Below are 13,138 nucleotides of genomic sequence, written 5' to 3' on the forward strand. Positions count from 1 at the left end.
TCTCTGTGTCCCTTTGTCTCTGTGTCCCTTTGTCTCTGTGTCCCTGTGTCTCTTTGTCCCTGTGTCTCTTTGTGTCTCTGTGTCCCTGTGTCCCTGTGTCTCTGTGTCCCTGTGTCTCTGTGTCCCTGTGTCTCTTTGTCCCTGTGTCCCTGTGTCTCTGTGTCTCTGTGTCTCTTTGTCCCTGTGTCTCTGTGTCTCTGTGTCCCTGTGTCCCTGTGTCCCTGTGTCTCTGTGTCCCTGTGTCTCTGTGTCCCTGTGTCCCTGTGTCTCTTTGTCTCTGTGTCTCTTTGTCTCTGTGTCTCTTTGTCTCTGTGTCTCTGTGTCCCTGTGTCTCTGTGTCTCTGTGTCTCTTTGTCCCTGTGTCTCTTTGTCCCTGTGTCTCTTTGTCCCTGTGTCTCTTTGTCCCTGTGTCTCTGTGTCCCTGTGTCTCTGTGTCTCTGTGTCCCTGTGTCCCTGTGTCTCTTTGTCTCTTTGTGTCTTTGTCCCTGTGTCTCTGTGTGTCTCTTTGTGTCTTTGTCTCTGTGTCCCTGTGTCTCTTTGTCTCTTTGTCTCTGTGTCTCTTTGTGTCTGTGTCCCTGTGTCTCTTTGTGTCTCTGTGTCCCTGTCTCTTTGTGTCTTTGTCTCTTTGTCCCTGTGTCCCTGTGTCCCTGTGTCTCTTTGTGTCTCTGTGTCCCTGTGTCTCTGTGTCTGTGTCTCTGTGTCCCTGTGTCTCTTTGTCTCTGTGTCTCTTTGTGTCTTTGTCTCTTTGTCCCTGTGTCCCTGTGTCTCTTTGTGTCTTTGTGTCTCTGTGTCCCTGTGTGTCTGTGTCTCTGTGTCTCTTTGTCTCTTTGTCTCTGTGTCCCTGTGTCTCTGTGTCTCTGTGTCTCTTTGTCCCTGTGTCTCTTTGTCCCTGTGTCTCTTTGTCCCTGTGTCTCTGTGTCCCTGTGTCTCTGTGTCTCTGTGTCCCTGTGTCCCTGTGTCTCTTTGTCTCTTTGTGTCTTTGTCCCTGTGTCTCTGTGTGTCTCTTTGTGTCTTTGTCTCTGTGTCCCTGTGTCTCTTTGTCTCTTTGTCTCTGTGTCTCTTTGTGTCTGTGTCCCTGTGTCTCTTTGTGTCTCTGTGTCCCTGTCTCTTTGTGTCTTTGTCTCTTTGTCCCTGTGTCCCTGTGTCCCTGTGTCTCTTTGTGTCTCTGTGTCCCTGTGTCTCTGTGTCTGTGTCTCTGTGTCCCTGTGTCTCTTTGTCTCTGTGTCTCTTTGTGTCTTTGTCTCTTTGTCCCTGTGTCCCTGTGTCTCTTTGTGTCTTTGTGTCTCTGTGTCCCTGTGTGTCTGTGTCTCTGTGTCTCTTTGTCTCTTTGTCTCTGTGTCCCTGTGTCCCTGTGTCCCTTTGTCTCTGTGTCTCTGTGTCTCTGTGTCTCTTTGTCTCTGTGTCCCTGTGTCTCTGTGTCCCTGTGTCTCTGTGTCTCTTTGTCTCTGTGTCTCTTTGTCTCTGTGTCTCTTTGTCTCTGTGTCCCTGTGTCTCTTTGTCTCTTTGTCCCTGTGTCCCTGTGTCTCTTTGTCTCTGTGTCTCTTTGTCTCTGTGTCCCTGTGTCTCTGTGTCCCTGTGTCTCTGTGTCCCTGTGTCCCTGTGTCTCTTTGTCTCTGTGTCCCTGTGTCCCTGTGTCTCTTTGTCTCTTTGTCTCTGTGTCCCTGTGTCTCTGTGTCTCTGTGTCCCTGTGTCTCTGTGTCCCTGTGTCTCTTTGTCTCTTTGTCTCTGTGTCCCTGTGTCCCTGTGTCTCTTTGTCTCTTTGTCTCTGTGTCTCTTTGTCTCTGTGTCACTGTGTCTCTGTGTCCCTGTGTCTCTGTGTCTCTGTGTCCCTGTGTCTCTTTGTCTCTTTGTCTCTGTGTCTCTTTGTCTCTGTGTCACTGTGTCTCTGTGTCCCTGTGTCTCTGTGTCTCTGTGTCCCTGTGTCTCTTTGTCTCTGTGTCCCTGTGTCCCTGTGTCTCTGTGTCCCTGTGTCTCTTTGTCTCTTTGTCTCTGTGTCTCTTTGTCTCTGTGTCTCCCAGGTTAATCTGTGTTTTGTGTCCCTGTGATCTTTGAGAAAGAGCTCGGCTCATCCTGCGCTCACGCTCGTGTGGTCGAGCTCTTTGCATCTGAAAAGGTTTCCAGCCAGTGAAAAATGTCTCTTCTGGCCCGTTTTACACACGACATAATATAGAGCGTGACGCATAACTACACACATGCATATCACCTGAGAAGCCAGAGAATATGCTCAGAGCTGCTGATAAGCCGAAGTGCTGCGTCGCGTGTATGACGGAGTGTAAAACTTTAATACTGCGAGCGATGAAAGGTTTACGGGTTCTTTTACACACTTTGCTCACTGTGAAGGACAATATGGTTTCAATTGTTTCTCTGAAAAAAAGGAGCATGTACGTGAATGTCGTCTTTTTATGATAATAAAACCAATTCGAGGAAAGCTGAAAGGTTATGGAGGCGGCGGTGCTGATTGTAGCTGCAGCAGGATTGGATGTTTAAAGAAAGCCTTGCTGCTCCTAACAAAGCCTGCGCTTTCATTACACAGGTGTGTTGTAATGTTTGTGTGTTTTACGGGTGTTTGCGGGTGTGTAACAGCAGCAGTGTAAGACGCATTTCTTCAGTGATAGTTTGGCTGACTCGGTGATCATGTTAAGAAACAGAAGTCGTTATTAACAGTGAAGCTGGCTCGCTGTGAGATGAGGAGAGCAGAGGGAACTGCAGAATAGTTACACAAGCAGAAACTGCAGTAAAGACTGAATAAATGCGCCCGTCTAACTTCAGTCATCCTGCAGAAATGTGTGTGGCGCCATCGCACGCAGGAAGCCTGGAGTGTGTGCAGCTTGTTACTGGTTAGATTAGGTTATAGAGAACGGCTGAATGGATGACATGAGACTATAAAGGAAAGTGAATGCGACACAGCAGAGAGGGAGGTTTATTTAAAACAGCAAACCTCAGGAAGCATGAGTCATTCCCTCGCTGAAACCCTCTCTCTCTCTCTCTCTCTCTCACAGATTGTGTTTGTACAATAATTTATGGCTGCTGCGTATCAGGAGGTTTACGTATAGATCAGCTGAGATGGAAGCTGGCTCTTTTTAAATATTGTTTTAAACTCCGCGTCCGAGGAGCTAACTGCCGCTGCTGCACTGAAGCGTCAGCTGTTTAAAAATGCACGTGCAGCAGCTCATCGTTGCACACTCGCCTAACGCACACAGACCCGCAGGGTCAAACTCCATAACGAGAAACACTGGACAGCGTGGCGGCGTCCAAAACGCCACGCAGTGACTCTGTAGTTGAACTGGATCTGGCAGCCCTGCAGGAGAACAGCACATCTGCATTGTTTTGTTACAATAAAGCGATTATTAACCCGCCGGCAGAGGCCAGGCTGCTCTTTCTTCCCACACAGATAACAGCTCTCGGACTCGTTTTGTCGTTATCTGCTCGGGAATTGAATGTCCCATAGATAACAGCGTGACGCTCGTTCGCCGATGCCCGAGTCGTAAAGTCGAGGGTCAACTCGCAGGTCACTGGCAAGGACAGGTAATGACTGCCCAGGTGGGCGGTCTTAATAACTCGTCCTCTGGCTTTTAATCCTAATGGAAATGTGCAGCAGGATTCTTATCCCTGTCTTAAGCTAATACACTGCTGCGCTGTGTTGGCTCATTTTCCAGGATGTAACCTGTGACGTGGGCACTTACAGTGTAGTTCAAACACTGAGCTCCTCGTAATGCTTGTACCTCAGCTTCGGTATTACAGGAGAAACATTTTGCAGTGTTGAAGCTGAAGAGAGAATACTGGATGCTGTTCTTTTTATCTGTATTATCATTTCTGATATTCAATCTTAAATGTACAGTGCATTCTCGTCAGTGCTCCAGATAGCTTCTGTACTCCGTGTACTAAACAACGTCCTCCAGTACAAATAAGGAAGTCGTTTATGTTTCTGGTTGTTTCTGGAGTTGACAGTATTCCTACAGAGGCTGTGAGCGCTGCTAGCTTCATTCATTCTGCTTCAGTGTAACACAGTGTGTGAAACAGGCAGCAGTGGAGGATACACAACGACTACAAACACACAGGCGTCTCAGAGGAGGGGGTCATGTGACTGACCCCCCAGCCCTAGTAGTTGGCGCTATGGCAACGCTGTTACCACCCACCTAAACACACACACACCTAATGTAGTGAATTATGTGAGTAAAGCTGTGGTGTTTGCCGTCTCTTGGTGTCGAGGACTTTGGTAATGCTTCGAAGCTTCACTGATCGCAGGTCGCGTCTGTTAAAACCTTCAGTCTGATAATGAATCGAAACCATTTCATGATGGATTTGGTGCTTTTTACAAGTTGCCGTGACTGGTTTTGCACAACAAAACTGCTGAAATGATTTCACATAGTGAGGCCTGAGCACGTGCAGTGACGGCACAGTTCCCCTGTAACGTGCCCAGCGTGCAGCGTGAACTGGACGTTTCTGATCCGCGGTTACCGCTTGCTGATTTATAGCAGGACATTGTAAAGCTTGTGAGCCGAGCGGGTGCTTGTTTGGTTTGTTTTTCCTGTTTCTAATGAGGTCTCATGGGAAAGTCTCAGAACAACACGCAGATGTGCAGCAGATATTAACGCTGATAAAGGCAGACGGAGCAACAGAGAGTAGAAACCGTGCAGCACGAGCCACAACACCGCACCGGCTCGGCAGCGATGTTCAGAGTTCGATCGCTTTGATGTCACGTGACGCATCACGTGGATGTTGTTTCATGAAGCCCCGTTGGTTTGTTTCTCAACGTGACACCTAACTCTGACCTTTGACCTCTGCTGCTTAATCCTGTCGTGGAACGAAGGCATGAGAGCAGCGTTGGTGCAGAGAGAAGTAGCTGATGGTTCCCACCGACACAGGAAGATGATGCAAGAGCTGAGAGCCACTGACTGTTTTATCCAATTCCCTATTCCCACGCTCCCCCCCCCCCCCCCCCCCCCCCCCCCCAGCTCACAAACAACTGGGATGGGCTGAGATTTTTATCAGGCCAAGTAAACAAAGTCAACAGTAAAATGATGATTTAATTAACTTTGCTGTTGTTTTCAGGTCCCGACCAAAAAGCTGAAGAAGTTTGAGAAGGAATATCAGACTCTGAGAGAGAGCCAGCTGCAACAAGAAGACCCCATCGAACGCTACCAGGTACACACCCACGTATAGATAAGATTCACCCACCAGGTGTGGAATTTAAATCTGTTTTTTACACAATCAGGTCACATGAAAGCAGCCCCCCTGAGCTAAAGTGTTGAGCACTCGGCTCTTTACGTTTCTGATGAAGGAGCTGCCTTTATAGATAAAATTAGCCGTGATTCCAAGATTAGAAATGAGCACGTCGCTGTTTGGTCTGTTTTTAAAACTGTTCTGACGTGAAGTGCGACTTTTCTCGCTGCGCTGACTTTCATCGTCGTCGACCCTGCTATTAATAAAACGTATTTTAGGGCTGAGCTGCTGGGTTGTTGTGGTTGCAAAGGTTTGTCTCCACTGGGTTCATCTTTCTCTGTTCGTCCTGAGGTAAAACAAACTGAGGCAGATATTTGATGATTCTGACGAGTTTTATTTTTGGAAGCTCACAAAGAGACTGTCCAGCTGAGGAGGACAGTGTTACTGCGTGACTCAGTAGGATGAACCTGAATCGTTTAAGGAAAGTAAGGCGTCACAGTAAAGAGTGGATGTTACATGTAAGCGTCATGTGATGATGAAGAATTACCTCCACTTGGCTTCATGTTTCTACCCACAGTTAGGCCAAACCGAGATGCACAAGTGCGTCGTAGTAAACCTGCCTTTGCTCAGTTAAGCACATCAGGCTTCTGTAGTCAGTAAATGTGCACAGTATATGATACATGATAGTGCCGTTAACACTGAAATAGTTAAAGACGCTGACAGGAAGGAGACGAGTGCAGAACAAAGTAAATGTGACTTCACTGCAGTGCCTGAACAGAGAGGTGGCGTCTGAAGCAGCTCCTTCATCTTTCCAAGTAATATTATGGACGCAGCATTTGATCTGATCACAAGACACAAACACCCATGACAGGCCCCCCCCCCCCCCCCCCCCCCCCCCCCCCCCAAAAAAAAAAAAAATTACATCTGAATCTGCTTGTTAGAGGCAAAAGTGCCACGTTGGTGTGTAAGCTGCTGCTTTTAGAGGAAGGAAGAGTTTATCACAGATAAGCTGCTGAAGCTGCTCTCCTCCACAACAACAACAACACAAACGCACAAGTGTTGCTGCTTGTAAAATGTAATTATTTCTATGTAGTTATTTTGTGGCTAATGTAACGATTCAGTGTTTCTATAAGGCTTCAGACCCCAGTTTAAGTGTGTGCTGGCTTCCTTTGTGTCCGAGCAGATGTACTTTTGTATCTGCAGTACAAACTGAATTATTACTAAAAGCAGATAAATGTGAGGGAGGGCAGGGAGGGCGAGTCGGGCTGGGCAGTGTCAAGCAGAGAAGGGAAGTCGGTGTCAGGATCATGTGTTAAAGCGTGCGCCTGAGGCTCGATTTGAAAACGCTCGGTAAGCTTCTGCCCCAACAGCGATCATTTCATCTATATTTATGTGTCCTGAGTCTGTGACTTCCTTCATGTGTTTATGTACTTTTACACTGATATGATGTGACCGCGCTGACTAAAGTAGTTCAGGGTCTTGTTGTAAACTATCGGCTGTGTCATCGTTCTAAATGATGACACAGGGTAACAGCTGATCTCACAACAATCAGACGTGTTTTTTCCTCTTTGTCTTTGAAGTTCCTGCTGCTGTTTGTAAATAACAGATAAGGTTTTCAGAGCTTTCAGATGAACCACTTGTTTGCGTGCGGAGACTCAGGCAGGGTAAGAGTGACGGGATATCAGGTCAGATGACTGCTCACAACCATCACAACAGTTTGGTCCCGTTCATGGTCGTCATGTGAGCCTGTTTGAAGGCGGGCAGCAGTCATGAGACTCAGCTCATGGTCTGCAGTGAGGACTTGAGCCTGACACGGCCACCTATAACTGTAATGTCACAATAACACCTTCTGTTTGAGTTAAACTGTGGTCATGTGATGATTATATTAACACCAAGCCTGGATGAACCTCGCAGCCTGTACAGCAGAGATGTCTGTCAGCCAATCCAGTTTCACTTCATTTATGCAGCATCAAATCACAGCTGAGAGATCGTCATATAAAAAAGACCTGCTTTTTTTTTCTGCATGTAAAGAAACGCTTTGATAACTCTGTCACACCTTCCCCTCAGGTAAGAGTCCTGGGGTCATCCCGGCTCTCTTTCCTTCACAGCACATAGAAATATTTTCTTCTTCGTAATATTAACCTCTTGTCACATCTCGTTTAGGTTACTGTGATTCTCCTCTCTGTGACCTGCTCATGAGTCTCTCCATAAACTGCAGTTCGTTCAAAAAGCAGCTGCTCGTATTGCATCAGGACTTAGATCGACTGAACATATGAAATCTGTGCTTAAACAGCTCCGTTAGTTCACCTCCTGCTTCTTACCTTCAAAGCGTTTCATAACCTCGCTCCTCCATATTGATCTGATCTCCTCCATACGCACACGCCCACTCGCACACGCCCACTCGCACACGCCCACTCGTACACGCCCACTCGTACACGCCCACTCGCACTCGCCGCTCGTCTTCTGTCCCACCTGCTCGCCTGACTTCTTCGGGACTCTGAGCCTTCAGTCCTTCTGGCCGAGACTTTGGACGCACCTCCAGCTGATCTCCAGACTACGAACTCTGTCTCCACTTTTAAATCGCGTCTTCAAACCCATCCACTCAGGACTGCATACCCTTCATCATTTTTCATTTAGCTGCTGTTTTTATTTTGTTGTCCTGATGTAAAGTCACCTATAAATAAAATGGATGATTATTATTATTACTATAAATCTGTCGTCATGAGTCTTTGGGATTAAGTTGTAAGAAATACAGATTTTTTTTTATAAATTAAAACACAAATGGAAATAAATATAAATCATTTTTCTAATATTTAATGACTTTGGTATCAATGTAGCGAAAGCTGTAAAAATGTGGAAATGCAGTTTCCTTCTGGGGCCAGACTGGAGTATTCTTCTGGCTCGATTCTGGCCCTCGAGCCTTGTGTTTGACACCCCTGCTTTGCAAGTGTTTGCGATTGTGTGCGTTTGATGTCTGCAGAGAGAGAACCGTCGCCTGCAGGAGGCCAGCATGCGACTTGAACAGGAGAACGATGACCTGGCACACGAACTGGTCACCAGTAAAATCGCCCTTCGGAACGACCTTGACCAGGTAATAAAAAGTCTACGAAACCTCCAAACACTCTGAAACCGGAGCTGTTTACACTCGTGCTTTAGCCGTGAGCATCTTTACACAAATGAGCACACGTGAGAATGCAAACACTGGACTCGGTCAGAATCGGTCTTAACCTGCCGACTCCTGGTTTCTGTATCCATGTAAGTCTGGTGAATTTCCAGTAAAAGGAACGTGGCTCAGGCCCCACGTAGCAGAGAAAGTATTCCAGGTAGAGCTCGGACGAGCTGCGCGGCGTGAAAACGACCAAGCGACCAGATTGATGAGCGTAGTAAACGATCCTGTAAAGAAGCAGGTGTTTGTGTAGTCTGCCGCTTGTGTGAACGTTGTTTACTACACGATGTGTGTGTACGTGCACTCAGGTAGAAGACAAGGCCGATGTTCTGAACAAAGAGTTGCTGACCACAAAGCAACGTCTGGTGGAGACGGAGGAGGAGAAGAAACGACACGAGGAGGAGACGGCTCAGGTAACATCCACGCTGCTTAACAGGTTACATCAGTGACCAGAAAACACCGGAGTAAGCTGTGCAATTACAGCAGTGATCAAATAACGCAGGCCCTGTATCACTAATCTAAATCGGTCATTCCCAAAGTCGAGTGCTGCGGCCCCCAACAATCAGCCAACCAGTCTTAAATCTTCGCTCTAAGGCAGGAGTGGGGAACTCCAGGCCTCGAGGGCCGATGTGCTGCAGCTTTCAGATCTCACCCTGGGTCAACACCTGAATCAGATGGTGAGTTCATTACCGTCGGATCAAGGATGCATCTAAAGCCTGCAGGACACCGGCCCTCGAGGCCTGGAGTTGCCCCGCTTCTGCTCAGAGCAAAATACAAGAGAAAGCCCTGTATGTCCTAACCCTGCCACTGGGACACAAAGGTCAACACAGAGCATTACATTTCAGTAATATCACAATAATAATATTCACTTTTTATATAAATAAGTTGAACTGAATTTCTGTTGTTACTGTGGCCCACCTGTAGTACCTGTGCAGCCCACCAGGAGGCCCCAGCTCACGCATTGATCTAGGGCTGATTTTCTTTCTGTGTAATTGGTAATAGTGAACCAGTTACACATCAACACACCCAGTAAATAAAAAAATCCCAGTTTGGTAGCAGTGAGAGATCACATATGGGTCACCAGTCGGTGGTTGCTAGCAGGCTCTAAAAGAGCGAATCCAGGTCAAGTTGCTGAGTTGAACGCCTCAGTTGTGTCGTTATGCACAGTCAGCACATCTTTCTCATTAGTTTGTCATTTTAAAAGAATAATTTTGACATCTTGTTCTTGCTGTCCCAGCTGAAGGAGGTGTTCAGGAGGGAGCTGGAAAAAGCAGAGCTGGAAATCAAGAAAACCACAGCAATCATAGCTGAATACAAACAGGTCTGCTGGCGTCTCCTCATTGTGAACTGCACACATTGATGTATGCATTGTTATCTTGTTCAAGTCAAACATAACCAGGTTTCCTCTCTGGGTTTCAGATCTGCTCCCAGCTGAGCACCAGGCTAGAAAAACAACAGGCGGCAACAAAAGAGGAGCTGGACATCGTCAGGGTGAGACGGTCCTTTTAATGCAAAGTGTGCTTCAGATGCAAATTAGGACACTTGCCGAGTCCGAAGGAAAACCACGGTTGCGTGAGAGAACAAAAGACCTTTGAGCTTCAGGTTTGCACAATCAAGTCCTTAATGGGCGTGATGCTGGTGTGGCGCTCTGTGGGTCTAGCAGGGTACCGCCTCGGGCCTGGATAAATGATACGGTGCAACATCACATCGTGGTAATCAGGATGCTGTACGGGACATAGAGCAGCAGGCCTTTCTTCACATAGACTCGGCCTCACCTCCTTTTTTTAACCATAATTTTAAAGTTGTTGCGGTAAACCTGTGTGTTTTTATCCCCCTCATGCAGAACAAAGTGATGGGCTGTCAGAACTGCAGGGACCTGTTTAGCTCAGTCGGGTCCCTCCAGACTTCGTCTCCTGGTGGTGACAGAACGTCTTCAGAGCCACACGACGAGGAGAAGGACGGACTGAAGGAGCAGCTGAGACAGCTGGAGCTGGAGCTGGCGCAGACCAAACTGCAGCTGGTGGAGGCAAAGTGCCGCATTCAGGTCAGCAGGTGTTAACGGCATCTAGTGTTTTCAGGGAGGCATGCCAAGCACGTGATCAGAGCTGTAAAGACATTCAGCTAAAACACACGTGTTGCTGATGATCTGATTGGCTGTTGGATCACGTGCACAGAACGCTGAACAGCAGCAGCAGGAAATTTACTGTATGCACTTCAACTTCCTGCATCTGTTTTCTGCCTCTGCTGTGACAAATAACGACTGTCAGCTTAATAACATAAAACAGCAGCACGTACAGAAGCATGGAGCCCACTGCAGGCCACCATGTGACCCTTTGTAAGGAGTGAAGTGTTGTAGAGTATTAAAGCACAGCGATGTGACACAGTGATAAACCTGCTCGTGCTCTCATTAATGACTGAATCCTTCTGTGGCTCTGCAGGAGCTCGAGCATCAGCGGGGAGTTCTGATGACCGAGATTCAAGCCAATAAGAACTCTTGGTTCAGCAAGACTCTGGGGTCCCTGAAGAGCTCTGCGTCCTCTTCCTCCAGCTCCACATCCCAGACCCCGTCCTCTCCGAAGGAAGGCACTGCCTAGATCAAGCTCCTTCGCCCTCCCTCGCCCTGCAGGATGCACACTAGAGCTGAGGAACACAAGCCGAAGAAGCAAGAAGCGCAAAAATGCAGTATTCCTTTTTCAGTAGGCGGAAACAGGGAGCTTCCTGGACCGCAAATAGCCCAAAACTGTGGGAAGAACCAGGCGGGGGGACTGAATGAACCATCTGCCTGAGTTTGAGGGAAATATGAACCTTCTCCACTTCACAGTGGATCAGAGCAGACGGGGCGAAGAAGTTCAGTGCTGGAACCTGGTTGGGTCTCTTCGCTCCACCTTGTGGCCAGATGGCGCTATTGCAGCAATATTGTGTGAAGTTTCCTGGTAGCTTGAAAGTAAAGCGGAGTTCAACACCTGTGTTGTGATCACAGGCGTCTCATACGTTTAATCCTCAGTGCAGATATAGCCCACACGTGCTCTGAGAAAGGAATACTGCATACAAGTGAGATAATACGAAACTTGTATTTCTTTATATTAATGTAACGTAAACAATGTTGTCTTATAAATATGTATAACTGATTAGTAATTTTTTTTTAATAATCTTGTACAGAAAAAACACACGAGGCAAAGTTCTTAAATTTCTTTTCTACTCTTTGAATGTCATCTCTTCAGATGTTGAGGTAAGCACAGTGTGTGATCGATGTGGTGGAGTCCAAACGCTGACGGGCCAAAGTGACAGCCGCCAGTTTCTGTTCCCCTCTAACTCCGTTTTTATGGTCAAGACTTTGTAATCTTTCTTGGTTTTAATTTCTAAATCGAGTTTTATTTTCTCGTGTTTGCAGATCAAGCTTTTTTTAGATATCTGTGATGGTGACAGCAGTGGCCTCTGATTCTGTTATTTTATAAATATAAAACTGATAATACGACGCGTTTGAGACATATTAGCTGCATGTTTTTAGCTGGAGATGTCACAGGCTGCGTTCTTATGAAAATCTTTAACCTCAAACATTAATAAGTAGGATTAATGCGTACTTATTGCAGTATTGCTCCACTACGGTTAAATAGACCAGTTGCACAAAGGTGCCAACGCCCTCGTCCTTTGTTGATGGATCATTATTTTTACACATCATCGCCATGTTGATCCCTTGGTCCATAAATGAGTGTTGGCTCTGACGCTCCACGGTAACGCTCCACGGTAACGCTCCACTGTGAGCCATTCACGTATGTTTAAATAGTCACGTGCGTCTACTTTATGAGATGAACAGCAGATGGCGCCAAATTCAAACGAGCTGCTTCTTTGATTTCAGAGGACAGAAATAAAAATTGCTGTAAAATTAGCCAAAACAAAATGTTTTGCGTGTTGGTGCTCGTTTAGCAGATATAAGCTGCGGTGCGGTGCCAACTCCCCTGCTTTACTCTTTGGTTGACACTAACATCAGCCTTTGGACTCGGACCAATCCCACGTGTACTTTATGTGTGTGAATGTGTGTGTTCTGCACTGTTATTCAAGTGGTTCAAGTCGATGTTCCTCGTTCACGTGGCTGCCTTTTCTGTTAATGACTGAAGCGATCGACTGTTTGAACTGTCTGACAGCGTCAGCTGTGCCATAAGAGCCTCTCCTCTGCTCCCTTCTTGTAGTCGTCCTAACGATCTCTGCCCATATCGCTGAACAACCTTTTTGCTGGACTTCATTTTCAGCTCCGCATTTCACACATTTCCTCCAGGAGCCTCACGAATCGAGGGCCGTCCTCTCGCTGGAGGGAATGCTTCAAAATCATGAAACGGGAGAAAACAGAAGCCGACTGATCATCACTGAATTCCAGGTGTTGTGCTTTTCCAGGACATTCCTCTTCACTGCGTCATTCTTGTTGTACAAAGCGGTTTAATGTCGGAGAGAGCTCCCCGTCTATTATGTGCACTAACGCAACACTGATATTTGAAACACTATTTCAACGTGTGTTTGTTTGAACGTTTGTAGCTGATGATTATTGATGCTGTTGCACAAGCAGGCGCTGAGTCGTGTGGTTTACAGGTGGCTGTAGCGCCACAGTCCTGTTACACTGGGAGGGAGGGACTCCAGCGCCGTTTGCTGTACAGTAACTGTCTGAGCTGCATTAATAAATTTCAGTTTTTCTCTTTGTTTGTGCACTTTGAGATTTTATAGGAAAGGAGGATACTGACACTGACACCACGTGCACACACACACACACGTGCAGGTATTAGCAGGTAAATGCAGACATGCAACGTTTTCCCGTTATAA

At 46.9% G+C, this 13,138-nt stretch overlaps 1 protein-coding gene across 2 annotated transcripts in view; it reads left to right on the forward strand.

Annotated features, from left to right (window-relative positions):
- rabgap1l (RAB GTPase activating protein 1-like) overlaps positions 1-13,013 on the forward strand; it is a 97,591-nt gene extending 84,578 nt beyond the window's left edge. For both annotated transcript variants that reach the window (XM_085386428.1, XM_085386429.1), the window contains exons 20-26: positions 5,053-5,145; positions 8,144-8,254; positions 8,638-8,742; positions 9,567-9,650; positions 9,749-9,820; positions 10,173-10,373; positions 10,768-13,013. In XM_085386428.1, the coding sequence (XP_085242554.1) occupies positions 5,053-5,145; positions 8,144-8,254; positions 8,638-8,742; positions 9,567-9,650; positions 9,749-9,820; positions 10,173-10,373; positions 10,768-10,923 (822 nt within the window). In that variant the 3' untranslated portion in view covers positions 10,924-13,013. The remainder of the gene's footprint in view (positions 1-5,052; positions 5,146-8,143; positions 8,255-8,637; positions 8,743-9,566; positions 9,651-9,748; positions 9,821-10,172; positions 10,374-10,767) is intronic.
- The last annotated feature ends 125 nt before the right edge of the window (positions 13,014-13,138 follow it).

Source organism: Rhamphochromis longiceps, linkage group LG17, assembly GCF_057381845.1.
Source record: "Rhamphochromis longiceps isolate RC_006_pf linkage group LG17, R_longiceps_female_GT1.1, whole genome shotgun sequence".
Classification (NCBI taxonomy): Eukaryota; Metazoa; Chordata; class Actinopteri; order Cichliformes; family Cichlidae; genus Rhamphochromis; species Rhamphochromis longiceps.